At 64.1% G+C, this 26,549-nt stretch overlaps 5 protein-coding genes across 5 annotated transcripts in view; 2 read left to right on the forward strand and 3 right to left on the reverse strand.

Moving 5' to 3' along the window:
- HSPG2 (heparan sulfate proteoglycan 2) overlaps positions 1 to 9,526 on the reverse strand; it is a gene marked incomplete at both ends in the record, with an annotated part of 30,001 nt that extends 20,475 nt beyond the window's left edge. The window contains 32 exons of the mRNA XM_079545635.1: positions 61 to 201; positions 278 to 366; positions 453 to 502; positions 584 to 661; positions 744 to 871; positions 960 to 1,073; positions 1,143 to 1,254; positions 1,333 to 1,451; positions 1,528 to 1,707; positions 1,773 to 1,949; positions 2,322 to 2,462; positions 2,602 to 2,669; positions 2,737 to 2,795; positions 2,878 to 2,964; positions 3,045 to 3,172; positions 3,245 to 3,392; positions 3,472 to 3,668; positions 3,755 to 3,931; positions 4,005 to 4,168; positions 4,238 to 4,384; positions 4,469 to 4,620; positions 4,826 to 4,970; positions 5,072 to 5,203; positions 5,269 to 5,388; positions 5,460 to 5,804; positions 5,953 to 6,113; positions 6,643 to 6,701; positions 6,778 to 6,887; positions 7,006 to 7,065; positions 7,194 to 7,277; positions 7,352 to 7,493; positions 9,479 to 9,526. Of these exons, the coding sequence (XP_079401761.1) occupies positions 61 to 201; positions 278 to 366; positions 453 to 502; positions 584 to 661; positions 744 to 871; positions 960 to 1,073; positions 1,143 to 1,254; positions 1,333 to 1,451; positions 1,528 to 1,707; positions 1,773 to 1,949; positions 2,322 to 2,462; positions 2,602 to 2,669; positions 2,737 to 2,795; positions 2,878 to 2,964; positions 3,045 to 3,172; positions 3,245 to 3,392; positions 3,472 to 3,668; positions 3,755 to 3,931; positions 4,005 to 4,168; positions 4,238 to 4,384; positions 4,469 to 4,620; positions 4,826 to 4,970; positions 5,072 to 5,203; positions 5,269 to 5,388; positions 5,460 to 5,804; positions 5,953 to 6,113; positions 6,643 to 6,701; positions 6,778 to 6,887; positions 7,006 to 7,065; positions 7,194 to 7,277; positions 7,352 to 7,493; positions 9,479 to 9,526 (4,062 nt within the window). The remainder of the gene's footprint in view (positions 1 to 60; positions 202 to 277; positions 367 to 452; positions 503 to 583; positions 662 to 743; positions 872 to 959; positions 1,074 to 1,142; positions 1,255 to 1,332; positions 1,452 to 1,527; positions 1,708 to 1,772; positions 1,950 to 2,321; positions 2,463 to 2,601; positions 2,670 to 2,736; positions 2,796 to 2,877; positions 2,965 to 3,044; positions 3,173 to 3,244; positions 3,393 to 3,471; positions 3,669 to 3,754; positions 3,932 to 4,004; positions 4,169 to 4,237; positions 4,385 to 4,468; positions 4,621 to 4,825; positions 4,971 to 5,071; positions 5,204 to 5,268; positions 5,389 to 5,459; positions 5,805 to 5,952; positions 6,114 to 6,642; positions 6,702 to 6,777; positions 6,888 to 7,005; positions 7,066 to 7,193; positions 7,278 to 7,351; positions 7,494 to 9,478) is intronic.
- A 728-nt stretch (positions 9,527 to 10,254) lies between these two features.
- CELA3B (chymotrypsin like elastase 3B) lies at positions 10,255 to 13,318 on the forward strand (the record flags this gene model as incomplete). The annotated part of the gene is made up of 8 exons (XM_079545522.1): positions 10,255 to 10,294; positions 10,377 to 10,456; positions 10,877 to 10,974; positions 11,162 to 11,296; positions 11,400 to 11,536; positions 12,407 to 12,552; positions 12,630 to 12,782; positions 13,298 to 13,318. 8 exons carry the CDS (start codon positions 10,255 to 10,257, stop codon positions 13,316 to 13,318), a joined length of 810 nt encoding a protein of 269 aa, XP_079401648.1.
- Positions 13,319 to 14,723: 1,405 nt separating this feature from the next.
- On the forward strand, positions 14,724 to 17,184 carry TMEM269 (transmembrane protein 269; the record flags this gene model as incomplete). The annotated part of the gene is made up of 7 exons (XM_079545375.1): positions 14,724 to 14,748; positions 15,648 to 15,692; positions 16,136 to 16,283; positions 16,370 to 16,467; positions 16,541 to 16,684; positions 16,752 to 16,952; positions 17,075 to 17,184. The coding sequence occupies 7 exons, from the start codon at positions 14,724 to 14,726 to the stop codon at positions 17,182 to 17,184; spliced, it is 771 nt and encodes a 256-aa protein (XP_079401501.1).
- A 1,065-nt stretch (positions 17,185 to 18,249) lies between these two features.
- Positions 18,250 to 18,723, reverse strand: SVBP (small vasohibin binding protein; the record flags this gene model as incomplete). The annotated part of the gene is made up of 2 exons (XM_079545359.1): positions 18,250 to 18,520; positions 18,607 to 18,723. 2 exons carry the CDS (start codon positions 18,721 to 18,723, stop codon positions 18,434 to 18,436), a joined length of 204 nt encoding a protein of 67 aa, XP_079401485.1. The 3' UTR covers positions 18,250 to 18,433.
- A 667-nt stretch (positions 18,724 to 19,390) lies between these two features.
- Positions 19,391 to 21,766, reverse strand: LOC306954357 (E3 ubiquitin-protein ligase TRIM62; the record flags this gene model as incomplete). The annotated part of the gene is made up of 4 exons (XM_079545440.1): positions 19,391 to 19,941; positions 20,035 to 20,473; positions 20,589 to 20,684; positions 21,359 to 21,766. 4 exons carry the CDS (start codon positions 21,764 to 21,766, stop codon positions 19,391 to 19,393), a joined length of 1,494 nt encoding a protein of 497 aa, XP_079401566.1.
- Between the last annotated feature and the right edge of the window lie 4,783 nt (positions 21,767 to 26,549).

Here is a 26,549-nt window from a genome sequence, read left to right on the forward strand (position 1 = left end):
GCCTCGGGGACACTGGGTGATGGCAGGGACCTGTGGGGCCCATGGGGACGGGGGACTCACCGTGTCGCGGGTGTAGGAGGTGCTGGTGCAGTGCTGCACGATGCCCATGCAGAAGCAAGGCAGGCAGCCCGCCGGGTTTTCGGCACTCAGGTGGAAGTGGTGGGGGCGGCAGGTGGCGCAGTGTGGGCCCTCCACGTTGGCCTGCAGGATGGGACAGGTGACGCTGTCGTCCCCATCCCGGTATGGGGACAGGGTGTAGCGTGGGGATGTGGCTCACCTTGCACTGGCACAGCCCGCTGGCATTGCACTGCTCGCTGGCGCTGCCCCGCGTGTCACACTGGCACTGACCACCAGCAGCCCCTGGCTCTGGGGGCGGCAGGGTGGGAAAGAGGTTAACTAGGGTTCCCAGCATCAGCACGGGGACACCGCGCATCCCCATCCCCAAGGCTCACCACGGCACAGCTCTCCCCGCAGTGGGTCCCCCACATAGCCAGGCAAGCACCTTTGAGGAAGGAGGAAACAAGGAGGTGAGAGGGGTCCTCAATACCCTCACGAACCTCCTTGCCACCGCCGTCCCCTGCACCTCTCACAGAGCCGCCCGGTGTGTCCTGGAGCACAGGCACTGCATGTGGGCTGCCCATCTGTGTCCTCAAAGCAGCTCCTGCATGGGACAGGGGGACGAGGTGACGGGTAAGTCCCAGATAACAGCCTTGGGGACACAGAGGGGTCTGGAGAGCACCTACTGGCTGTCAGTATGGGGACCATGGCATGGGCAGGGGTGGCAGTCGCCTGGGGTCCCACGGGTGGCATCACCATAGTAGCCAGGCTGGCACTTGTCACACTGAGCGCCCTCCGTGTGGTCCCGGCAACCCTGGTATTGTGGGGAGAGGATGATGCTGGCACAACAGAAGGGTCCCCACTGTGTCCCCCGTGCCATCCCCACAACAGTACGTGCTCACCTGGCACTCGCCAGTCTCAGGGTGGCACTCAGCGGCGTGCCCATGGCACTGACAGCGCTCACAGGTGCCCAGGTAGAGCCCGCTGGTGCTGCGTGAGTAGCCCACATCACAGTCCTACAGGGACAGGAACGAGTGTGGGCCACCAGCTGCATCCCAGGGCCGTGGGGAAAGTGGGGAGCTCACCTGGCACGAGGGGCCGCGGTAGCCGGGGGGGCAGGTGCAGTCTTCTACCTCCAGTGCCGGCGGCCGGCCAGTGGCATGGGGCACAGCCACATCCAGACGGACATCAGAGAGCCTGTGGGGTGGGACAGGACGTTCCCACCGCCCTTCCTGTGCATCCCCCGTCCCAGGGCAGAGTCACCCGCCCCACTACCTGCTCTCTGTCGGCTGCTCTGAGTAGGATGCGCGGATCATGAGGACATCGATGTCGGCCAGGGCCATCAGGAGGTGCTCCCGGGTGGCGTCGCGCCCATCCGCTCTGCGCCAGGCGTGCTGCTGGCACAGCCCCGTGGTGACCAACACATCCTTGGAGCCAACACACCCACCCCAGGAGGACATCGGCTCTCACCTCGCGGAAGGGCACAGCGATGGTGGTGGGGACACCGAGCGTGGGGCTGGCATCGGAGAAGTACTTGAGGGAGATCCCGTTGCCTTGCAGCAGGACATCGGGCTGGTACTGCAGCAGCTGGGCACCCGCCGCTGCGTGGTGTGTCACTGTGTACTTCAGCTCACCCCCGTACGATGTCACCTGCACAGGGACAGGGCTCAGCCGGGCTCGGGGGCACCCAGCATTCCCTGTCCCTGCTGCGGCACCTTGTCTCCGGTGAAGGATGAGGGCAGCACCCAGAAGTAGACGTCACGAGGCAGCGTGTGGAAGTCTGAGAAGATGAGTTCCCCCGGGGCAGCGAAGCGTGAGCCCTTGATCGCTGTCCTCGTACCCACCAGGTTGGCCAGGTGCAGCGGTGCCACCTCCTCAGAGGTGACACGAACCTGCAGCAGTGGGGGGACGGGGCCATGGGCACCCATGTTGGGGTACAGCACGGCACACATAGCACGGCACAGTGCAACACAGCATGGAACAGTGTGGCACCGCACAACGTGGCATGGCACAACAGAGCGCAGCAGAACGTGACGCACGATGGCACGGCACAGCATGGCACAGCATGGCACAACATGGCACAGCACGGCACAGCACGGCACAACACGGCACAGCACGGCACAGCACGGCACAGCACGGCACAGCATGGCACAGCACGGCACAACACGGCACAGCACGGCACAGCACGGCACAGCATGGCACAGCACGGCACAACACGGCACAGCATGGCACAGCACGGCACAGCACGGCACAACGCCGCCTACCTGATCGCGGCTCCAGGAGGAGCTGGCGCACTGCCGTGAGACGCCCATGCAGAAGCACTTGAGGCAGCCGTCGGGGTTGGCATCACTCAGGTGGAAGGTCCCCACGGCGCACTCATCACACTGCCGCCCCGTCACATTGGGCTGCGGGAGGGGGATGGGAAACTGGTGGCACTGGGGATGGGGAAACTGCAGGGGACTGGACTGGGTGCGGGGGGAAATGGAGTGGGTCCAATGGGGGTCAGGATCGGGTGCCACGGGGCTGGGGCTGGCTGACACCCACCTTGCAGCGGCACGTGCCGCCCACCGCGTCCTTGCCTCCACGTGCGTCACACTTGATGAGCTCCTGGCCTGTGGTGAGAGGAGGGTGAGGGTGGGCAGAGCCATTTGGGACAGAAGGGACGTGTGGGACACTCACCGATGCGGGTGCACTTGCCGCCAGGCTGGATGGGGTTTCCCTCATAGCCCGGGGCACACCTGCAGGGGACATGGGCTGGTGGGAGGAAGCCGGGGGACACTCAATCACAGATGGTGCTTCGCCCCAACCCTGCACACCCACCTCTCACAGCGGCGACCAGCATAGCCGGGGGCACAGGCGTCACAGGTGGCCTGGCCATCTGTGTCCAGGAAGCACGACTCAGAGAACCTACAGTGAGAGGACAGTGACGTGGGGATGGAGACGCAGGACCAGGACGTGGCACTGGGCCCTCCCAGGGCGGCACCCACCTGCGGGCCGGCTCCGTGTAGGGGCAGGGGCAGGGGCGGCAGGCAGTGGCCGTGCCCTGTGTGGCATCACCAAAGAAGCCAGGTTTGCACTTCTCACACTGGGGACCCTCGGTGTTGTGCTGGCAGTTCTGGGGGTTAACACAGGGCTTAACAGCACTGTCCCACAGCCAAGCTCCTGTCCCCCACATCCCCGTCCTCACCAGGCAATGCCCGTAGACCTGGTCACAGGTGCTGGAGTGGCCATGGCAGCTGCAGCCGGAGCACGTCCCCAGGTAGGGGCCCTGTGGCACCCTCTCGAAGTTGGCAGCACACCGCTGGCACGACAGCCCCACGTAGCCCACCGGGCACCTGAGGACACAGCGGTGTGATGGTGGCACTGCAGAGGTGCCACAACCGGTGAGAGCATCGTTTTGCTACTGCCAGTCACCTGCACTCCTCAACATCCCCAGCGGGTTCCAAGCCAGTGTCCCCGGGGCCAGTGACATCCATGGCCACATCGCTGAGCCCCACGCTGGCCATGCGCCCATCGTACACCGCCCGCACCAAGATGCCTTCCAGCCTCTGCAGCACCATCAGCAGCAGCTCCCGGCTCACCGGCGCACCTGTCTCATCTTCCCAGTTGTCCTGCCGGGGATGGTGACACCGATGTCACCGAGGAGTGCCACCTGCGACCATCGGTAACGATCGGCACCTATCCCCAGTGCACCCACCTCAGTGAAGGGGATGCGGCGGCGGTTGAGGACATCGGACTGGGTGGCCCTGGCGTGTGCCCTGAGCTGGCGGCCGTGGCCCTGCAGCAGCACGTCGGGGCGCGGGGCTGGCTCAGGGGGGCCTCGGCCCAGCCGGTAGCGCACACCATAGCTCAGCGCTCCCCCGTAGGCATCCACCTGGCAGCAGAAGCACGGGGTCAGCAGCAGCAATGGATGTCCTCCAGCCCTGCCGCTGTCCCGTAACGCTCACCTTGTCGCCCAGGAATTGGGCTGGCAACGCCCAGAAGGCGTCGAGGGCCAGGAAGCGCCGGGACAGGTCCAGCAGCTGGAACTCCTCGGTGGCCACGTCCACGTGCAGCTGGGTGGCTGACAGGGCTGGCACGGACGGGGCCGATGGCACCGTCACATTGACACCTGCAGGGAGAAACTCAGCTCCGCACATCCCCAAACCCCGTGCCCCTCCCTGCCATCCCCATCACTCACCCTTGAAGTCATCGGGGCGATCGAAGCTCAGGTGAATGCGGTGGCGGTGACGGGCGGTGGCGTGGCAGGAGGAGGTGACACCGAAGCAGAAGCAGGGCAGGCAGCGGGACGTGCCAGTCACCTGGAAGTGGCCCTCAGGGCAGGGACCTGCGGGAAAGGGTGGGATGTGGGTGAGGGCACGGGGATGAGATGGGATGGGATGGGGCGGTGGCAGCAGCCGGGGACGCTCACCAGGGCGCGGGGTGACGGTGAGGACGCTGTCTGGGATGCCAAACACCATGCCACGGGTGTTGATGGCCTCGCAGGTGTAGGCGCCCTGGTCGGCCTCCTTCACGTCCCGGATGGTCAGCGTGCCCTGCCCGCCCTCGCTCACGATGGACACCCTGCACGGCAGGTCAGTGCACCGCGCGCCCAGCACGTGGCACCAGCACATCCCCAAACCCTGCACCCCACCTGCACCGCCTGCTCCAACCCCGCCCCCAGCAGAAGCCCCCCTCCCAATCGCTGCAGACCGGAGCCCCATCTGGCAAAGCTCCTCCCACCCCGAGCCACACGCGGTAACGGCCCCGGCCCCGGCCTCCTACCCACCTGCGGCTGGCGGGGATGCTGCCCCAGTTGAGGCGCCAGGTGATGATTGGGGTGGGCACACCGGTGGCCACGCAGGTGAAGCTCACCGTCTGCCCCGGCACCGCCCGCACCGACTCCTGCGGCGGCGTCACCACCTGCGGAGGCACTACAAGGGGGACGGGAATCAGCCCCAGCAGGGGGATCCGCGTCAGCCCCAGCCAGCACCGCGCCTCGCTGCAGTACCCCGCGTCCCCAGGTGCCACTTACTGCAGCCGACCTCGTCGGAGCGGTCGGGGCAGTCGGGCTCCTCGTCGCAATGGTAGCTGGCGGGGATGCAGGCACCGCTGACCAAGCAGCTGAACTGGTCGGGGCGGCAGGGCATGCCGGGCACCTTGGTGGCTGTGGGGACATTGGCCGTCAGGCAGTGCTGTGCCGCGCGCCCCCGCGCCCCGTGCCACACTCACGGCAGCCGGTCTCATCCGAGCCGTCCCCGCAGTCGTTGTCCCCATCGCAGCGCCACAGCTTCAGGGCGCAGTGCCCATTGCGGCACTTGAACTCGTTGGGCTCACAGGGCGACGGGGTGCCTGAGGTGGGGGGAAGAGGGGCTCAGCGCCCGCAGGGCCGCCACCGCCATCCCCGCTCCCCGGCCACTCACCGCAGCCCTCCTCATCGCTGCCATCGGTGCAGTCGCGCTCTCCGTCACACAGGTAATCGCGGGGCACGCAGCGCCCGTCGGCACAGGGGGTCTCGGCGGGGCGGCAGCCGTGGGGTGGCGGTGGGGGGCGGCGGGTGATGGGGGAGGTGGTGAGTGCCGGGCGGGTGGTGACGGCGGGGCGCGCCGTGCTGATAAACACAGTGCTGGGGGGCGGCTCGGCACAGCCCTCCTCATCTGATGCGTCGTGGCAGTCAGGCCGGCGGTCACAGCGGTACTCGCGGGCGATGCATTCACCGCTGCCGCAGGAGAACTCCAGGGGGGTGCAGGGGCGCAGGTGGGGGGTCACTGCAGGGGGAGAGGAGCGGTCAGGACAGGGGGTCCCCAAAGTCGGGTGATGCGTAGGGCATCGGTGACAAAGAGGGGCTCAAGGCGCTCTGGCACACCGCACCCTGCGCCGAGGTTACGGCGGTCCCCAGCCCATCCCCTCACTCACCGGCCCCCAGGCGCCGGAACTGGAAGCCGACGGGTGAGGTGACGTAGGAGGCGATGGAGCCAGCGGTCACCACGCTGTGCAGCACGGCACCAATCTGCGCCTCGTCCCCGTTGCCCTCGGAGCCCACATCCAGCTCCACAAACACGCTGCCCTCCAGCTCCCTGCGGGCACAGGGTCAGCACCGCCCCGGGGCCCCCGCACACCCCCCAACAAAGTGCCTCATGTCCCCAGTATCCCCATATCCCCCAACATCCCACATCCCCAAAACCTCCCCTGCGCCCTGAAACTTTGCATCCTTCCTGAACCACCTTGTACCCCCAAATCACCCCACCCCCCATACCTCCCTGCCCCCCAAAACACCTCAAACGCCTGACCACAGCATACCAACACAACACCCCTGCATCCCAAAACTCCCCATCCTTCCCCAAACACCCCTGCACCCAAACCCCCCCCCACCATCCCCGATTTTCCCATCTCTCCAAATATCCCTGCACCCAGACTCCCCATCACCCCGTCCTTCTCTGCACCCCAAACCCCATCCCTCCTCCACTTCCCCAGCAACCCAAACCTCCCCATTCATCCCCAAACATCCCCTGCACTTCCCGAGCATCCCACTCCCCAGACCGCCTTGCACCCATAAATATCCCCCAAACCTTCCCACTCCCCAGGCCCCCCCTATGACCCACTCACTTGATGAACACCACGCTGACCATCTGCTCCCCAGGGATCTTGTAATACTCTGACTCCAGCTGATTTGGGAAGAGATACGGGGTCACGGCGTGCCCACCTGGTGCCCCCCAACCCCACAGCCCCCCAACCCCTCACCGTGTCCACCACAGCCTGGGACACCTCATGGAACTCCTCCGAGGTGGGGTCCTCCAGACGGGGGCTGAAGTCGATGCTGTGGGTGAAGTTCACCAGTGCCCGGAAATAAACTGCGGGGGGAGGGCAGAAAGGGGGGTCAGCACCCCAAAAACACCACCTTTTGGCACCCCCAGCACCAGCCCCCCCGCTGCCATAGGAAAGAGTGAGAGTCCTCAGAGAGCCACTTACTGATCGGGGGGTCATCCTCGGGCTCGGCCACCACCATGCCCGCCGGGGGGGGCATGGCCGCTGCCGCCGAGGGGAGAAGGAAGAGGAGGAGAGGAAGGAAAGCAGAGAGGACGGAGAACAGACAGAGCGTGAGCGCAGAGCAGTGTGGCAGTGTCACCTGGCGGCGTCACCCGGCAGCATACCCTTACCGGTGGTTGCCAACGGCACGCCAGGCACCGGGGGCCCCCCAGCCACCAGTGCCACATCGCCACTGCCGAGCTCCCCGCTGCCATCTGCAAAAAGGGACACGGTGAGCAGTCGGAGGACACGCATCCCCCTCCTCAGATGCCACCCGGGGCTGCATTACCTGCAGACGCTTCATCCGCCAGCAGGTCCTCATCATCGGAGAGCTGCGCGTAGTAGTGCCGGCGCCACGTGCTGCCCACATGGTCGGCCACCGTGTCCTCGGGGAAGGAGCTCTCGGCTGGGACCCCGGCAGCCTGGCACACCTGGGGGGGTCACGGCCATCACAGCAGGGCCACATCGCCGGGCTCCCCCCACTGCTGGCCGGGCCGCATAGCTGTGTGCTGCGGTCACGGCGGGTGACGGAGGGGGGCTGTGTGTGTGTGCAGGGTGGGGGATGAGCTCATCGCCCCCCCGGCTCTGCTTGCCGCCTACCACCGCATTCCTGCACCCGGCACCGCACAGCACACCGTGTGTGTGTGTGTGTGTGTGTGTGTGTGTGTGTGTGTGCACTGCAGCGTGCCGTCACGTTGCACCAGCAGCAGCACCCAGCGCGGCGCCGGGGGGCAGCGAGGGCCGGACCCCCCCGCAGGCTGGCCGGGAGGAATCCGTCGGGGCAGCACTTTGCTGTGCAAACAAGAGCGGGTGGATTAAGCGGGCACTCTGCACGGGGCCCGGGTGGGGTGGGGGCAGATTTACCCAAACAATGGGTGCGAATGGCCCCCCCGCTCCTCTTGCACGGCACAGACAGCGGCGCCCCAAAATAACCCGGCAGTCGGGGGGGGGGGGGGGATGCTGCTGGGTGGGGAGGGCTGCAGCCGGGGAAACTGAGGCACGATGCCATGCTGTGCGTGCGCTGAGCTGCGGGTGCTCTGCAGCCGCTCCCCGTGCACCGACTCGGGACTCTGCTCTCATTGCTGTGCACAGAACTGCAGCCGCTCTGCCCCCACGGGTGGGAGCTGCTCCCCGCCCCCCCCGCCCCACCCCAGCTGTCCGGCGGCGGGTCCAGACGCCAGCAGGGCGCGGGGAGGGGGGGGGGGGGGGTGCCGGTGTCCCCTCTCGGGTTTCCGGAAGCGGGTCGGGCTCACGCCCGGCCGGACACCGCCGCTCACATTTTCCATCTGCCGTCCCACAATCCTGCCCGGAGCCGCGGCCGGGCCTGGGGGAGCGGGAGAGGAGGAAGAGGAGGAGGAGGAAGCACCACCCCGCTGTCACGTCCGCCGGCGCCACGTGCGGCTCCGCTCGACGCCCCGAAGCGGGGAGGGCCCCCCCCCCACCGCCCCCAGCCGGGCTCTCCACTCCCGGCGAGGAAGAGGAGGAAGCGGGGGGTGACGCAGCACAGGAAGGCCGGGCCCGGAGGGGCCGGGAATAATAACCGGGGGGGGGTTATTAATAGCCGCCCCCCCGCCCCATTGTTTCCCCAAGGCCAAGAGGTGGTGTTCCCCCCCCCGCTCCCCCGTTCCACTTCCTCCCGAGGACCGGGGGGGGGTGGGGAGCACAGCTGGACGGGACCCCCCTGGGGGGCTAACAGCTGCGTGACCCCCCCTTGCCCCCCCCTGCGATATGGGGGCGAAACAGCTGCGGGTGGGAGCGCTCGGCCGGGGACACGGGGGGGTAACGGAGTGGGGGGGGGGGGGGTAAGGGGGGGGCGCATTCCTCCCCGCTCGGCATTGCCTAATTTATCCCGATTCGGGCCCCCCCGCCCCGCGCGGCCCGTCCGGGCCTTCTTTGGCCATATGAACGGACCCCCCCGTGTGCCCCCCCCATCCCCACGGGGGGGGGCCGTGCCAGCATGGCCCCGAGCAGAAAGGAGCTCTGTTCTCCGCCCCGGGCACAGTCCCAGCCCCACAGCTCCCCCCCAACACGCAGAGAACGGGGGGGGGACCAAAGCGCCTTCACGCCCCCCCCACCCGACGGGACCCCCCCACAGCGCCCCCAGGGCGTATTTCGGGAGCGCTATTTTTGCATTCCTCCGTCACCCGGTAAATATAGAGCGGGTGCGACTTAAGGGAGGGGGCAGCGCCCCAAAAGTACCGAGACCCCCCCCCCCCGCGGGGTCACATGGGGACGACGCGAGACCCCCATTCCTAAACGGGACGGGACCCCGCGGGGACCCCACCTCCTCCCCGGGACCGCGCCGCTCCCGGCCCACGCGGGACTCCATCCCCCCCCAACCTCAACCCGGATTCCAACCGCTGGACGGGACGCCGTTCGGTGCCCTTCCCCCTCCCGGTGCCGCCCCCAGACTCACTCCGAGCGCCGCGAGCAGCAGCAGCGCCGCGGGCACCGGCCGCCCCATCGCCCCGCTCCGCTCCGGCCCCGCTCCGCGCCCCGGCCCCGCTCCGCCCCGCCGCGCTGTGCCTCTGGGCGGGGCCGCCGGGAAACGCGCCCACGGGGGAACGGGGAGCGGGATGGGGGCGTGGGGTCAGAGAGCCGGGGCCGCGTGGGGACACCCGGCCGTACCGACACGGGGCTGCGCGGGGACGCGGGGCACCGCGGGGGCATTCGGGGGCGTCGGGAGCGCGGTGTGGGGTGTTGGGGCGTGTGGGGGGACCGGGGGGGCGCGGGAGCTGTGCGGGTACGGGGAGCGTAGGGGCTGTGGGTGTGCGGGGGACGTGGGGGGTTGTGCGGGCTGCCAACGGGCACGCGGGGGAGATGGGACTGGGGGGTGCAGCCGCGGGCTGTGGCAGCACCCGCACCCGCCCGGCAGGGCACCGGAGGCCGCGTGCCCCCCCCCAAGGCTGGGTGTTAATGGTTAACCCCGGCCCCACAGCTGCTTGGCTCCCATGGGGCAGCACCCCGCTGTGCCCCCCGCGGGGCGCTGGTCACCACCCCATCCCCCAGCACTGTGCACATTGGGAGGGCTCGCAGCCCCGACCCCATAGGGCCGCCCCACGCCGTGCAGAGCCCAGCTGGGCACCGGCTGCCCGCTCCCAGGGTTGGCCTTGGGCCGGGGAGGGGCTCTGATAAGGGGGGGATTTAAGGCTGGCGGACGCCCCGTGCCACCTGGCCGAGCCCTTGAGCACAATGCTTGCGCTCCTTGTCCCCCTGCTGCTGCTGGCTAGCGGTAAGCTGTCCCCAAACCCGCTGTTGTCCCCGCTTTGGGGGGTCTGGGTGACCCCCTGGGTGACGGTCACCCCGTTGTGCAGGCTGCCACTCTGCCATGCTGCCCGGTGGGTCACGGGTTGTGAATGGGCAGGATGCGGTACCGTACAGCTGGCCATGGCAGGTGAGCAACGTGGGTTGGTTTGGGTTGGAGTTGAGGTTTTGGGGTTAGGGCTAAGGTTGGAGTTAGGGTTGAGGCTGAGGTTGGGGTTAAGTTTGGGACTGGGGGTTATGGTTAAGGTTAGGGTTGGGATTAGGGTTAGGGTTGGGATTATAGTTGGAGTTAGGGTTGGGGTTCGGGTTGAAGTTGGGGTGAGCATCAGGATTGAGGTTAGAGTTGAGGTTGGGCTTATGATGAAACTAAGGTTGGGGTTGCAGTTATGATGAGGACCAGGGTTAGAATTAGGCTTACGGCTACGATTGATTGAGGTTGTCATTACGTTTATAGTTATGCTTAGGGCTAGGGCTGTCATTGGGGTTAGGCTTGTTTGGTGAACAGAGATGGGGACACTGCGGAGGGTGACAGCACCCTGCGGCCCTGCAGATCTCACTGCAGTACGAGCGTGACGGCACCTTCCGGCACACCTGCGGGGGAACCCTCATCGCACCCGGCTGGGTGATGACGGCCGCACACTGCATCTCGTGAGCCGTGCGCCTGCGGGCACAGGGATGGGGTGCGGGCATGGGGTGACGTGGCGTTGCTTGGAGGGATGCACGGCGCAGCGTTGAGGTGGCGAGGGTGCAGCAGGGGCAAGGATGGGGTGGGAGGGATGAGCGGGACGGGGAGCCCCAAACCCTGGGGTCAGCGGGCACGGTGTCCCTTGGGCAGCTCCACGCTCACCTACGAGGTGGTGCTGGGTGAGTATGACATGAGCTCCGCCGAAGGCCCCGAGCAGCGCATCCCCGTGGCAGCCGATGACATCTTCGTGCACCCCAAGTGGAACAGCTTCTGCTTGGCCTGCGGGTGAGCGGGGTGCGGCAGCAAGGGGATACTGTCCCCACCTGGGGACCTCTCCCCAGTGACACGTGTCCCCGGTGATGCCTCGCCCCGGTGTCCCTGTGTGCAGCAATGACATCGCCCTGCTGAAGCTGCAGCATAGTGCTGTGCTGAACGATTACGTGCAGACGGGGCAGCTGCCGCCTGCAGACACCGTGCTGCCCAACGGCTACCCGTGCTACCTGAGCGGCTGGGGGAGGCTGAGCAGTGAGTGCTGGGATGGAGGGGGGGGGGGGCAGGGGGAAGGAAGGATGAGGGGTGGAGGGAAGGGTGGGAGGCCGGTTGGGCCAGTGGTGGATGGATGTGGGATGATGGATGGGTGGTGGGTGGATGGATGGATGGATGGATGGATGGATGGATGGATGGACGGACAGATGGTTGGATGGATATGAAATGGATGTGGGATGAACGACGGATGGGTAGATGGACGGATGGTAGATGGATGGATGTGGGGTGGATGTGGGGTGGAGGGATAGCCGACTGTAGGATAGATGGATGGATTATGGATGGATGACTGTTGGATGGATGGGTGAATGAATGGATGGCTGTAGGGTGGAGGTAGGATGGTTGGAAAAACGGGTATTGGATGGGACAAATGGGTGGATGGATGGTTGGTTTATAGATGGATGAGGGTTATAGGGGTGGATGGATGGAGGGATGGATGGAGGGACAGATGGATTAGGTAGATGGTATCTCTATGGTAAGGATGATGGATCACTGGAACAGATTGTCCAGAGAGGTTATGGAGTCTCGTATGGAGACATTCAAGATCTATCTGAATGCCAACCTACGTGACCTATTATAGGGAACCTGCTTTATGAGGAGGGTTGGACTTGATCTCTTGAGGTGCCTTCCAGCCCTTGTGATTCTGTGACTCTGTGGGATGGAGTAATGGACATGGGATGCTTGTGGGATGGATGGATGGATGGATGGATGGATGGATGGATGGATGGATGGATGGATGGATGGATGGATGTGGAATAGATGTGGGATGCCTGTGGGATGGCTGAGGCTGGCGAGGAGGATGCTGGGCACAGCGTTGTCCACCTGGGTCCCTAACACCACCCCTATTGCCAGCGGGGGGACCACTGCCAGACAAACTTCAGGATGCTCTGATGCCTGTGGTGGACCACGAGCATTGCACGCAGTCCGACTGGTGGGGCAGCCTTACCATCCGCACCACGATGGTCTGTGCTGGCGGCGCCGAGCAGGCCGGCTGCAACGTGAGTGCTGTGCTGCACTGCGCCGCGAGGAGGGGTTAGAGCACCCCAAACCATCCTGACCCCCATCCCGTCCCCAGGGCGACTCGGGCGGCCCCCTGAACTGCCAGGCTGAGGATGGGCACTGGGAGGTGCACGGCATCGCCAGCTTTGTGTCTTCACTGGGCTGCGACACTCCAAAGAAGCCCACTGTCTTCACCCGCGTCTCTGCCTTTGAGGACTGGATTGCTGAGGTGGGTGCTGGGTGCTGGGATGGTGGGGTACAGAATGCCCAGGGTGTGGGGTGACGGGCTGCCAGGGGCCGGGACACCGGGGTGCTGTGGTGCTGGGGTGTTGGTGTGCTGGAGAATTAGGAAGCTGGGAACTGAGGTGTTGGGAAACTGGAGTGTTGGGGTGCTGGGACACTGGGATGTTGGCATGCTGGGGTGTTGGGGCACTGGGATGCTGGAATGCTGGGGTATTGGGATGTTGGGAAATTGTAGTGTTAGGATATTGGGGTGCTGATTGTTGGGGTGCTGAGATGTTGAAATGCTGGGCTGCTGGGACGCTGGTATGTCAGAGTACCAGAGTGTCAAGCTGTCAGGGTGTTGGAGTTCCAGCGTGCCGGGACACTGGGGTGTCAGAGTGCCCCGGTATTGGGCTCAGGGATGCTGGGACATTGGGGTACCGGGGTGCTGGGGTGCCATGATGCTCTGATATTTATGGGTGCTGGGTGCCGAGCTCCCCCTGAACCACTTCTTTCTCCCAGACCATAGCAAACAACAGCTGAGCAGAGCAGCAGCGACCTCCGTGCTTCACAGCGCGCAAATAAACCCACAGAGCTGACCCCGTGCGTCCCGTGTGCCGGGGGGGGGTAAAGGGGGGAGGCGGGGATGCGCGCACCTGGTGAGAGTGGCTGCATTGCCAGCAGATGGCACTGGCAGAGCGGGCACGGCAGCACGGCAGAGTTGGGCACACGGGGATGCCGGGCACTGTGGGAAGGATGCCCTCACGGCGCCCTGATGTCGTAGGAATGGGCACCTGGGGACATCCAGATATCAGAGGGATGGACACGGGGCGCTCTGGTGCCACAGGAATTGGTCTCCGACCTCCACCCAAAGGCACCTGAGGCCGTGGGGGTGGTTTTCCCAAAAGGTGCCACGGGGACAGGCACCGACAGCTGGGCCCTGCGGAAGAAGCGCCCCGAGGTGCCCCGATGCCGCTGGGAGGGGTCCCCTCCGGGTGCCCTGTTCCAGTCACACGGCCGTGGCAGCAGCTCCGTGCCCAGCTCTCGCCCGCCGCCTCCTGCCCTCCCGGCCCGGCCGTCTCCTCGCAACCACCGTCCGCGGCGCGTGACCGGGAACAAAGGGCCCTTTGATGGCGCCCGGCACGCATGGGGCCCCCGCTCCCCCCATCCCATCCCATCCCTTTGGGAGCCCCACATCCCTGCAGGGACGGGGCCACCCTGAACTGGATGGAAAATCCCCATCACGTCCCTCTGCAGGCGTAGGGCTGTAGGGTTTTATGGGCCCCTGTGACCATGAGGGGGACCTTTGCTCCCTGGGGGGGCCCTTTGCTCTGGCTGCTGAGGCCAGCTCAGCTCGTGACACCCTTGTGCAAGCGGTGCTGCCTGCACGAGGCTGGGACAGGTGGGTGGGCCAGGCAGGGGCAGCTGGAATGGGTGCTATGAGCCCCGGCATGGGCACCGCACGGCTGATGGGAGTGCTGCAAGAGTGGCAAGGGTGCTGCAAGGCTGCTACGGGTGGTGCAAGGTTCTACAAGGCTGGCACGGGTGGTGCGAGGCAGTATGGGTGCTCTGAGCCTGGCATGGGTGGTGCAAACTTGGCATGGGTGCTGAGAGCCTGGCAAGGGCAGCGTGGGGCTGGCACACGCACCACGAGCCTGGCTTGGGAACTTTGATCCTGGCACAGGCGCTGCGGGGCCTGGCACGGCTCCTGCAAGGCTGGCATGGACACCGTGAGCCTGGCACGGGCACGCGGCCCTGCAGCCCCAGGCAGCTCCTCCCTCACCGTGGTGCCAACCGCCTCCAAAACCCCCGTGTGTCCTCTGGCCAGACCCACCCCCACGGGTGACTCAGCCCGTTCCCAGCAAAGCCCGTCCCTATATAACACGGTGTCACCGTCGCACACACAGCGCCCGCCCGGCCGCTGCCTCAGTTTCCCCACGCTGCAGCCATGTGGATGGTGTCGCCGCCGGTCGGTAAGTCCCGCTTCGACACCCCGACGTCCCCTGGCCCAGCGCAAGGCTTCCCGTCAGAAAACGGCCCGTTCGGTGTGTTTGGGTTTCCTGGTATATTGGATATTGGCTGGGTGAGGTTTGCAGACGTGGGGTGGTTCGGGGTGAAGGTGCGGAGCAGCTCTGCGTGGCTGCGTGTAGCGCAGTGCTGTGAACCGGGGATGGAGAGAAGTGAGAGCTGAGCGCGCTCTGCCTGTGTGCTAACCTGCCCCGGAACTGCCTGTTCTGAGCAGGTGCCCCTAACACACATGGGGTCGATGTGGAAAGAGCCAAATCCATGTATTTTTCCCCCAGAAACAGTAATAAAAAGCACTGCCAGCAGTGGGGCTGAACCCCATTCTTTCTCCCTGTATCTCCGTGCCGTTGGGGCTGGGAATGCCAGGACTGGGCACGGCGCTGCGCGGCATTGTGATGCTGCAGAACACAGTGCTGCCCGCCAGGTGCTGCTTCGCTTCGGACCTGCGGCCACTTCGGTCAGACCCCAAAGTGCTGCCTTTTGCCCATTTTTCCCCTCCCTACAGCACGGGGAGAGCCCAGACAGAAAGAGCGCTCGGCCTTGAGGGGGGCACAGTGTGACTCATGGGCCGAGCGCCCCCAAAATGCCGTTTCCTGCAGAAAAACGGGGCTGGAGGTGAAAACCTCCCCACGCTCACCTCCTCAGGGTGTTTTTCCATGCACACCTGCCTGGCCCCAAACCGCAGCGGCGTGGCCTGGGGTGGGGTGGCCAAAGGTCAGCGGCAGCAGCACCCCCACCCTGCTCAGAAAAGAGGAATATTTGGAATATTTCCTTCCTGCAGGAGGGAGCGCGGCGGGGGGGAGCGGTTGTGGCTCTTGTTGTGCTCTGACGTGCTGTTTTCTTTCAGATGAAGGATCTCACCAGCTTGCCTGGCTTTGGGACCACGGCAAAGGCAGGGTGCAAAACACACTAGTAGGACATGACCCTTAACACTTTCTCTAAAGCGTAGCCCTATAGGTATATAAGATCAATAGAGCTTAACACTGGGGTTGGCTTTTATTCTGAGCTTGGGTTTGGCTTTTTTGTCTGTTTGTTTGTTTGGTTTTCCTTTTGTTTTCTTTTTTGTTTGTTTGTTATTTTGGAAGCGTTTTACTTTCTCCTTCGCCTCCCGCGGGCAGACAGAGGCAGGGGCTTGCAGAGCCTGAATGGTTTGGGGAGAGGTGCAGGAGCATGAGGAGGAGGGGGAAAGCGCTGCGCGAAGGCTCCTGCCCACAACCCTCCGCCGTCCCCTTCCCATCGTCGGAGGGGGGCAGAGCACCGACCTGCTACCTCGGGCGCTTAAATAACTCCCAGCCCCGAATCTGTGCCCTTGACCGGCGTCTCGGCGGCTTGCAGGTATTTTCCAGTACACCAAGAAGCTGTTCCTGAGCAGGCCGGCGGGACGGGCGCAGGCGCTGGAGTTCGTCCGGAAAAATGCGGCCAACGCGCTCTCCATGGCGAACCTGGTGGTGGGGCTCTCCTCCATCCTCTGCAGCCTCAACAGGTGGGGGACGGGCAGGCCGAGGGGACGGGCAGGCCGAGGGGCCGGGCAGGGAAAGCGGCGCGGGGCTGACGCCTCTTCCCCTACAGGCAGTACCACTGCTCCTGCTGGCTGCTCCTGGTGGGCTTCCTGCTCGATTTGGCCGACGGAGCCGTCGCCCGGCAGCTCAACGCCTGCTCAGCGCTGGGTGAGCCCCAGGGCTGGGAATGGGCCGGGGGTGCCGGCTGCCGGCCGCCCCCTCACCAGCTCACCCCCCGCAGGAGCCAAGCTGGATGACTTTGCTGACTTCACGTCCTTCGGGCTGGCCACGGCACTGCTGCTGCAGCCACGCGGCGTGCTGGACGGGCTGCTGGCCATCACCTACGTGCTGGCTGTCTTCGCTCGCCTCTGCTTCTTCTCCAGCGGTAAGGCTTGGGGCTCACAGGGCTGGGCACCCCGTGGGCTCCCGGCTGAGTGCACGGCACCCCGCAGGGATCCCCTTCACCTACCGGGGCTTGCCGTGTCCCTACGCTTCCTCGCTGCTGGCCAGCACCTTCCTGCTGACGGGCGGCCACGTCACGCTGCTGCGCGTCACCGCCATTGCCATGGTCCTCTTCATGGTTGACCGCGGCTTCTACCCCCACGACAAGGTGCTGGAATCGCAGTGCTGGAAGAAAGCGATCTACGCCGGAGGTAAGGAGCGGAGGTAAAACATCCCGCTCTCACAGAGGGTGCTCAGCCATCCCACGGAGCAGCGACCCAGGGAGGCATTGGAGCACCACTCTGCCCTCGCTGCTGACGGTTCCCCCCTGCAGGCATTGCGGCCGTTCTGTTCTCGCCCGCAATGGTCGCTCCCGTCTACTACCTCGCCTGGTCGGCGTCGTACATCTTACTCCCCTTCGCTATCTGGAGCTGCAAAGCCTAACGGCTGAGCAGCAGCAGCCCCGGCGAGGACGGCTCCGCCTTAACCTCCACCGCACGCATAGTAAAGCTCTCCTCTGCCTCACTAGGGTGCCAGCGCCAGGCTGTCTCACCCCCCGCCTTCGTTAGCTCTTCCCGGGAAGGAGAGCCGTGACAGCAGACTCCAAACCTAGCAGGCGCAATGCCGCGGCCCCACAGGGCTTCCCACCATGGCAGTCTGCTTAGAAAACAGCTGAGCTCCTGCAAAGGGGAACTTGGCGCCAGCAGAGCTCGGGCCGGGCTCCAACCTGCCCTGCGCACCCGCACCCCCAGCCAGAAGAACAACAGCCCTGCACCAGCCCCCTTCCCGGGGAACCACCCCCCAGGTGCCTCCTGCCAGTCCCACCAGCTGGGACAGAGATGGAGGTGCAACTAATGCATTCCCACTGTACATAGTAATTTATTGCGAGGGCACAGTTGCGGCGGCTTTACGTTCCCCAAATCAACATGAGGAGGAAGCGGCCCCCGCAGCAGGCAGTCTGTAGTAGGACAGGGGTGAGGGTGCCCCCTTTCCTTGCAAAGCCCAGCCTGAGGCACGGGGAGCACTCCGGTATTTATTTCTGACGTGTCGCCATAGGGAAATAATATCTGAAGAGTGTTCTTTTTTTTCCTTTCTGCGCCCGGTCGATGAGGTGTGGGAGGGAGGGAGGAAGGAATGTGGAAAGGAAAAATGGAACCTGAAACCCTGGGGCCGAACTCTCTGGAAATAAAAAAGCTGGAGAACAACTGCACCGCCCGCTCTGGGAGCGTGGGGTGGGGGAAGGAAGCGAAGGTCAGACCTCGCCGAGCAGCAGAGGAAGCGGAGCGGCTCCATCACTCCGCACCTCCAGGGAATCCTGCAGCTCCAGCAGCTGCAGACGGACAGAACGACCCCGTCGCGGGGCGAGCGGCCCTGAGACCCGCAGTGCTGCCAACGGGTGGAGGGGCTGCGCAGGGCGGCTGGCGGCCATCGGCTGCAGCTGCTCTGGCACACGGCCCTGCGATCCCGGGGGGCTCGGCCGGCCTGCTGTGTGTGAGCGGGAGGCGGAGGAAGGAGGAACGACCGCTGCTTTTATTTAGAAAAAAAGATAAAAAGAAAGCAGAAAATAACAACAAAGAGGCGTCTGTCAGCGTAAACAGCGAGATAGGGAAGGGCCGGCAGGCGGCGGGGCCGTGCTGCTCCGTGCCGCTTCGTGCCGCCTGCCGCTGCGACGGCGCCGGGCCCGGCCCGACCCTCACTCCCCGCCGGCCTGCATCTGCTTGCAGAAGGCGTCGAACTGCCGCTGCTCCAGCTCCGTCATCACGCGGTTCAGCGCGTAGATCTGCGGGGAGGGGCGGGGAGGCACCGCGGTGAGGCGCCGCTCGAGGCCCCGGCTCGGCCCGCCCCGGCTCGGCCCGCCCCGCTCACCTCCGCGCGCTGCCTCTGCTTCAGCTCCTGCTGGGCCGACCTCTGCTTGGCCTTCTCCAGGCGCGCCGCCGGCTCCCGGCCCTTCGGCCTCTCCTTCCGCCCCCCGCTCGGCTCCATGGCCGGGCCGGCCGGGCCGCGCCCCGCTACCGGCGGGACGGCGCCCGCTGCAAGATGGCGGCGGCCGGGCCCCGCCACCGCGCATGCGCGACCAGTGAGGCCGGGAGGCTAGAGCGTGCGCGGCGCCGTAGCGCCCCCTGGCGGACGGGAGGAGAGCGGCGGGGCAGCCACCAGCGGCTCGGCAGCCTCCAGCGGCGCTGCCCGCTGTGTCAGCCCTCCCAGTAGCGCAGCCCCGCACATCGCACCCCACACACGATCGCAGCCCACACATCATCGCACCATCTCCGCTGTTTATATTGCACAGCCCTACGCCCCACGCTTGACACCACTCCCCCAGGCCCCTACGTAACAGCCCTACCGCACACCCCCTGCAGGGCACAACTTCTGTCAGCACCGCTGCAGCCCCCCTGCACCATCCTCGCCGCCAGCCCCGCACAGCACGTGGCACAGGACGGCACGGCGTCCCTCACCCCGTGCAGGGGCTGCACCACAGCCCCTCGGCTCCAAATGCACCTTTTATTGCAGCGGCCAGAGCAGGGCCGGACCCACGGGGCCACGTGGAAGCACAGGACGGGGACACCAGCCGCGCCATGCCCGGTACCCAAAGTTGGCTGCGCCCTGCGGGCATCAGTGCGGCCCCGTCCCGCCGGCAGCCCGCGGGGTCCCGCTAGATGCGGACAGTGTTGATGCGTAGCGGTTGGACGTTCTTCCCGTTGGCGTGGCTCTGCCCGGGGCTGAAGTAGGAGCAGAGCTTCCCTGGAAACTTCTCCCGGAAGGTGTAGAGCCAGGACATGTCGTCGGCGTTGTAGAAGATGAGCAGCCCCTTGTCGTAGTCCAGGAAGACGCCCACCTTCTCCAGCTTGCTCTTGACGTTGAGCCGCGTCCAGGGCTCAGTGCAGGCGCTGTACTGGTTCCCGTCGTGCATGACGATGCAGTAGAAGCCACGGCTGGGCTGGATCTGGATGCTGCCCTTGCGGGTGACGGCCTCGTGCGCCAACCCGATCATCCACTGCGTCTTCTCAGACACCACCACCTCCCAGTAGTGGACGCCGCCGCCAAACGCCTGCGTGCCCAGCACCGACACCTCCACGTCGAAGCGGCGCGGTGAGTCCTGCAGTGGCTGCGGGTGCAGGTTGCCGTAGGCCACGATGGTGCAATCATCAGAGAGGATGAGGCGCTGGTGGGCCGTGCCGGGGTCCAGCGTCAGCGCCGCGGGCACTGCGGAACGGCAGGCGTCAGCATCCCCGCCCGGTGCCCCCCCCCGTGGGGCACGGTGACCCCCTCCCACCTCCCCGCCGGCCTCACACTCACCTGGGTGGATGTCCTGAAAGAGCGACTTCCAGATGGTGTACTGCAGCGGCCCCATGTACTTGGAGGTGGGGAAGTCCTCGTAGGTCAGGTTGGTCTCATGGATCTTCCCCTTCAGCCTGCGGGATGGGCAGCAATGTGCACGGAGCTCCGTGGGCACCCCCTGCCCCGCGGCACCCACCCACCTCTCAGACAGGGACGCGACGCCGGCCAGGAAGGCGTGCTTGTCAGCCTCGGCCAGGCGCTCCTGCAGGATCTGGCTGCCCTCCTGCACCTTGCGCAGCTGCTGGCTGTAGCGCTGGATCTTCTGCTCGATGTCGGTCAGCGTCCGCGCCGTGTCGGCCTCCAGCTCCTCCAGCATCGCCTTCTGCCGCTCCCGCAGCAGCCGGTGCAGCCGCTCGAAGGCCTCCCCAATGGTGGCCCGCAGGCTTTTGGCTGATGACTGAGGAGGCGGGGGGCACGGCCGGGCCGCAGCGGGTCCGTCAGCATCCTGGCAGAGTGCGTGGGGAGGGGCAGGGGAAGGGATTCGGGGCACGTCCCCGCAGCCTCGCTCCTACCTTGGTGTCGGCCAGCTGCCTCTTGAGGAGGTGCAGGGCCTCGGTGTGGCCTCGCTCGCTCTCCTGCAGGCCCTGCAGCTGCTCCTTCAGCTCCCGCTGCAACACAGAGCGCCCTGAACCTGTGCTCAGCCCTGGCCTCACCGCACTGCCTGCTTCCCCACCCCACAGCAGCAATGTTCCAAGGGGCGTGGGGAAAATGCAAAGCTTTGTACCCGCCCCATGCTCAAGCAGTGATCCCAGCCACCAGCAGCGCGATGCTGAGGTGCTGGGAGAGCTGTGAGGCAGCCCCACAGCCCCATAGATATCCACCACGGGGCTAAGCTGGCACTGCAGTGACGAGAGACCATGAGGGCCAGCACATGGCACAAAGCTGCCCCAATACAGCAGGTTTTGGTGCTGCTGTGGGAGGTGGGGTCCTGTGTGGGACAGGAGGGAGTCTGGTTTGGGGCTGCTTGGGGATCCCCAGGGAGAAGCTCAGCAGAGCCACATGTAGGGACAGACGGACGGATGGGTGGGTGGCCACACAGTGTGGATGGACAGATGGACAGAGGATCGCACTCCACTTGTGGGGAAGTGACAAGGGAAGCAGCACCCCAGAGCCATGCGCAAACAGGCAGAGGGAGCTCTGGCTGTCCTGAACGTTGACAGATGGACAATGTGCTGCATGGTGCACACGGATGGACAGACAGAGCATCCCACAGACAACACAACTCTGGGAACAAGGGGGGATGGATGTTCAGGGACAAACAGACAGACAGACAGATGCCTACCTGCAGCTCCTCGAAGGCATCATCCACGTTGGTGACCTGGTGCTGCTCGTGCATGGCCGGCTCATCGCAGAAGAAGCAGACAACAGTGCGGTCAGTGAGGCAGAAGAGCTTCACCTTCTCATGGTCCTTGCAGGGGAAGGGGCTGCGCTGAGCCCCTAGGATGGCATCCAGGGGGAAGGCGCTGTAGCGCTCCACGATGTTGGCCAGCTTCAGGCTGGGGGCCAGCGTGGGCTCGGTGAAGGTGCGGCGGCACTCGGGGCAGTCGCGGGCACCCTGCGGCTCCTGGCGCACCCAATGTTCTGTGATGCAGCGGCGGCAGAAGTAGTGCTCGCAGCCGAAGCTCACCGGGTCCTGGTAGATGCTGAGGCAGATGGAGCACAGCAGCTCATCCTTCAGGCTGCAGGCCATGGCCAGGGCTGCAGGGGGACGCTGGGCTGCAAAAGGGGGGGGTTGATGGGGTGAGAGTGCTGCAAATGGAGGCAGGATGCGGATGGGGGGCCACGGTGGGGCTGTAATGGGGGGAGCGGGGGTGAGGCTGCAATAGGGGGGTCAGATTGGTAAGGGGGTGGGGGTCAGGGTGATATGAAAGGGCTAAGGATCGGGATGTAATAGGGGGACTGGGGATGAGGGGATATGGGGGGTGGGTGTCAGTGTGATGGGGGGCTAAAGTAGATGTGGGTGATGCTAGGGGTCAGAGGGATATGGGGGGGCTGTGGTGGGTATTGGAGATGCTGGGGGTCAAGCTGATAAGAGAGGGTGAGGGTCAGGGTGATATGGGGGGGCTGAAGCTACTGAGGGTGATGCTGGGGGTCAGAGGGATGTGAGGGTGGGGAGCAGGGGGATATAAGGGGATTGAGGATGGTAATGGGGATGCTGGGAGTCAGAGGGATATAGGGGGGCTGAGGCTGACGGGGGGGAGTGCTGGGGGTCAGGATGGAATAGGTGGGCTGGGCGTCAGGGGCATATGGGAGGGCTGAGGTTGGTACTGGGGGATATGGCTGGGTACGGAGCCGCAATGGTGGGGTGAGGAGCAGGGGGCACGGGGGGCGGAGGTTGGCACGGTGGACGCCGGGGCTCGGGCTGCGGTGGGGCCCCGAGCTGCTGCTACCCGCGGGGCTGCAGCGGACACCCAGCGCTGAGGCCGCACTCAGAGAACCCGGGTTCGAATCCTGCCCCCGGTTCCGCGCCCCGCCGCCCTAAGGACCCGGGTTCGAGGCCTCACCCCACCGCTGCCGCCGCCGCCGCCGCCGCCCGCTGCCCGCTGCCGTGCCCGGGTAAGCGGACCCGCCGCCGCCTCATGCACCGCTCCCCGCCGCGCCGGGCGGGGGGTGGGCGAGGAGAAGGGGGCGGGGCCGCGCAGCACTTCCTGCCTTCCTTTCTCCCCCCTCCCCGCAGCCACAGTGGTACCGCCCCGCCCCATTGTCCCCCGCGCGGCGCGGCCCTGCGGCGCGTACCACCGCCCGGCGGGGGGGGTTCTTAAAGGGGCCGCGTCCCATCCCTCTCTTCGGCCGTCCCGACCTTTCCCTCTCCGTCTTATTATCACTGACGAGGGACGGGGGCACGGGGGGGGCACAGACACAGCGCTGGACGTGCAGGGCCGCCGGCATCCTAACAGCGCAGGTGTCACCCCCTAATTCTGCACAGACCCCAAATTCAGTGTTGAGCCCCAATTCAGCACTGTCCTCAAATTCAGCATTGCCCCCAAGTTCACTATTGCCCCCAAGTTCAGCGCTGTCCCTAAACCGAAGCAGTGTTTCCAAACTCTACATCATCCCCAAATTCAGCATTGTCCCCAAACTGAAGCATTGTCTCTGAGATTGGCATCATCCCCAAGCAAACCATTGTCACTAATTTCAGCCTTGCCCCCAAACCAAACCGTTGTCCACAGTTCAGCACTGATGTTAAACCAAAACATGATCCCCAAGTTTAGCATCATCCCTAAACTCAGCATCATCCCCAAATTCACCATCACTGTCCCTAAGCCAATGCTCTGTCCCCAAATTCCGTTCTGACCCAAACTCTGCATCATCCCTATCCTGAATAATTGCCCCCAGGTTCAGCACCGTCCCCGAAATGCAGCGTTATCCCCGCATTCAGTATCATCCCCAAACTCCACATCATTCCAAGATCCTGTATTGTCCCCAAACCAAATCACTGCCCCCAAATTCTTCATCTCCCCCAGCATTCAGCATCATCCCTAAACCAAAGAGTCCCCCAGCAATGACAGAGATCCCCACAGGGGCACAATGAGGGGGTTCCCCCTCCTGTGCCCCCCACCCTGTGGGGCTCTGGGTGCGGAAGGAAGGACAGACGGGGACATTTGGGGGCAGCTCACAGCCGCCCCACAGCTGGCTGTGGGCCAACGTTAACAGGGCAGTTCTGAGCCCCCCACACCCCCCACGCAGGGAATGACCGCCTGCTTTGTTCCTGCCTGGGCGGGAGGACGGCCCTGAAGGCTGGAAAAGGAGGGGGGAAAAAAAACCCCGACCACAGGGGTTTGTTATTTCTGCCTGTGTTTCTGCAGGAGGAATGCAGGGCTGCTCGCCCTGCCAGGACCCACTGGGACGGGAGAGATTTGGAATTAAATCATCAAAGCGCCGGCGGAGCAGGGAAGGGGCAGCCAGGCAGGCATTGTGCCAGCATCGCACCTAGCCCCAACCCCAACCCCAACCCAATCCAAACAGTGACCCAAATCTCAATCCTAACCCTAACCCAAACCCAAATCCTTATCCTAACTTCAACCCTACTGCTATCCTCCTATCCTCAACCCTAATGCTAACACCAACCCCAGTCCAAAATTAACCCCAACCCAAACCTCAACCTTAATCCTAAACCTGAAACCAAGCCAAATGCAAACCCTTAACCCTACCTTAACCCTAACCCAAATCCAAACCCTTACCTTAGCCCCCAAGCCCAACCCTAACCCCAACTCCATCCCCAACTCTCAAACCCAACCCTAACCCCAACCCCAACCCTCAAACCCAACCCCAACTCCATCCCCAACCCCAACTCCATCCCCCACTGCACTGACTGGTGTGGGCTGGACCCAGCAGCAGCGCTGTGGGTTTGGGGTTGGATTTGGGTATCCCATACTTCCCTTGTCCTCTATCTTCCCACAATTCATTTTCCTCCCCTGGGCACCCAGGGGAGGAACGCCCCACTGATGGGCACCACCTGTGTTCCTTCCAAATAAACAGACAAGACTTTTATTCTCAGCTGAGTGGGGTTTGTTTATGGGGTTAATTTTAGGGATATGCCTGGGAAGCTGCATCAGTGGGGAACCTGAGTCCATGTGGATATAGGATGCCACGGAGCTGCGGGCTGTGGGGTTAGGATTTGTGGTATGGTTAGAGTTAGGGTTAGGATTAGAGTTAGGGTTAAGATAGAATTAGTGACAGTGTTAATGTGAGGTTCAGGATTAGGGCTAGGTTAAGCGTTAGGGTTTGGGTCGGGATTGATTAGGGGTAGAGTTGGTCAAGTTTAGAGTTAGCATTTAGCTTATGTTAAGGGTTAGGGTTAGGGTTTGGTTTACTGTCAGGGTTATGGTTTGGGTTAGTCTTAGGGCTTTGGATTTGGGCTTGGGTTAGGGCTTGGCCTTGAGTTAGGTTTAGGCTTAGGTTTATGGTTTAGTTTTGGGTTAGAATTAGGGTTACAGTTAAAGTTAGGGTTGGGGTCATGGTAGGGTTAGGCCTAGAGATAGGCTTAGGCTTAGAGTTAGGTTCAGGTTAGCTTAGTTTCAGGGTTAGGGTAAATTTAAGGTCTGAGTTTGGGGCTTGTTAAGTATTTTGTTTAGGGTTATTCATGGGGTCCAGACAGGGAAAGTTGAGCAATGTGGACGCAGCCCATGAGGACACAGGAGGGCTGAGGGATGTCATGGGGTTGCTGGGTGCAGGATTAGGGTTTGTGATATGGTTAGGGTCTGTGGTACTTTTAGGGGTAGGTTAATAGTTGGCTATAGTTGATCATTGGGACTGGACTGAGAAACTTGGGCAATGTGGAACTTCACCAATGGAACCCTATGGAAATGAGCAGGGGATGACACAGAGCCTGTGGGTGTGGGGTCATCCATTGAAGCACCAGCAGGAGCTGGGTTCCTCCAGCACACATCCCTGCTGCTCATTAGCTGCCTTCGTTAGCACTGCAGGAAGGGAAGCACGCCCTGCCTGGAGCCTTGTTGTGGGTGAGACTGGCGGGGGAGCAGCGGCTGAAGCAGCGCGTGTGGATGAAGGGAAACCACACGGCAGGGCGTGTGTGTTAGGGCAAACAGGGAAATTAATCCTGGTTAATTGTTAAATTGGCTTCGTTATCTCCTGCTAACCCTTGTATGAGCACCCAGCGGGCACTTGCTGCAGTCGGGAATTGGGAGCATGCATCCCCTGCTTCTTTGGGTCATGCTTTTCTGCTCCTGGGAGCTGGGAAAGGAGGAGGAGGGACCAGGGATCTGTACTGGGGTTGGGGTTGAGATAAGGGTTTGGGTTAGCGCTGGATTTGGGGGTTGGTTTGGGTGGGGTGGTGTAATGGTTGGGGTTAGGATCAGGATTAGGGTTGGGGTTAGGGTTTGGATTTAGTTTGGTTACAGTTAGGATTATGGCTGAAGGGACCATCAGAGACTGAGTCGCCTCTGGGAGGGAGCAGAACGCAGGTGAGCTGGAAGCAGCGTCGTGTGTTGCACGAGCGCTGGGTGCTGTGCCGTGCGCCTCGCACGGAGGATGCCAGCAGGAAGGGAGGCCCCCGAGCCGCTGGAATTTTCCCTGTTGGTTCAAAGGATGCTGCCGGGGGTGCAGGCGGGGAGGGCAGGCTGGGACAGGCCGGCTCCCAGCACACACTGCCGCATCCCAGCGCTGCGCTGCCGCAGGTTTCAGCCTCGCCGGAGCAGATGCGCAGGGCTGCGTGCTCAGGGTGGGTGAGGCTTTGGGGCTCTCCTTCCCATGGAGCTACAAAGCCAAGATGTTCCCAGGGGCCTGGGGGGGATGCTGGATGAGCCCACACCTCCAGTTTCCCCCGGCGCAATGCTCCCCACTGTGCTCTAAGAGTTGCTGTGCTGCTGCTGTCGTTGCAGGATGCGGCCCTGTTCCCGCTGTGCACGGGTGACGTTTCTCCTCTTCATGAATTGGGATTTCAGGGCTTTTGCACCCAGGGTTTGACACGAATGTGCCTCTGCACAGAGCGGGGGCCCACAGCCCTCCAGGAT

Source organism: Tetrao urogallus (assembly GCF_951394365.1).
Source record: "Tetrao urogallus genome assembly, chromosome: 21".
Classification (NCBI taxonomy): domain Eukaryota; kingdom Metazoa; phylum Chordata; class Aves; order Galliformes; family Phasianidae; genus Tetrao; species Tetrao urogallus.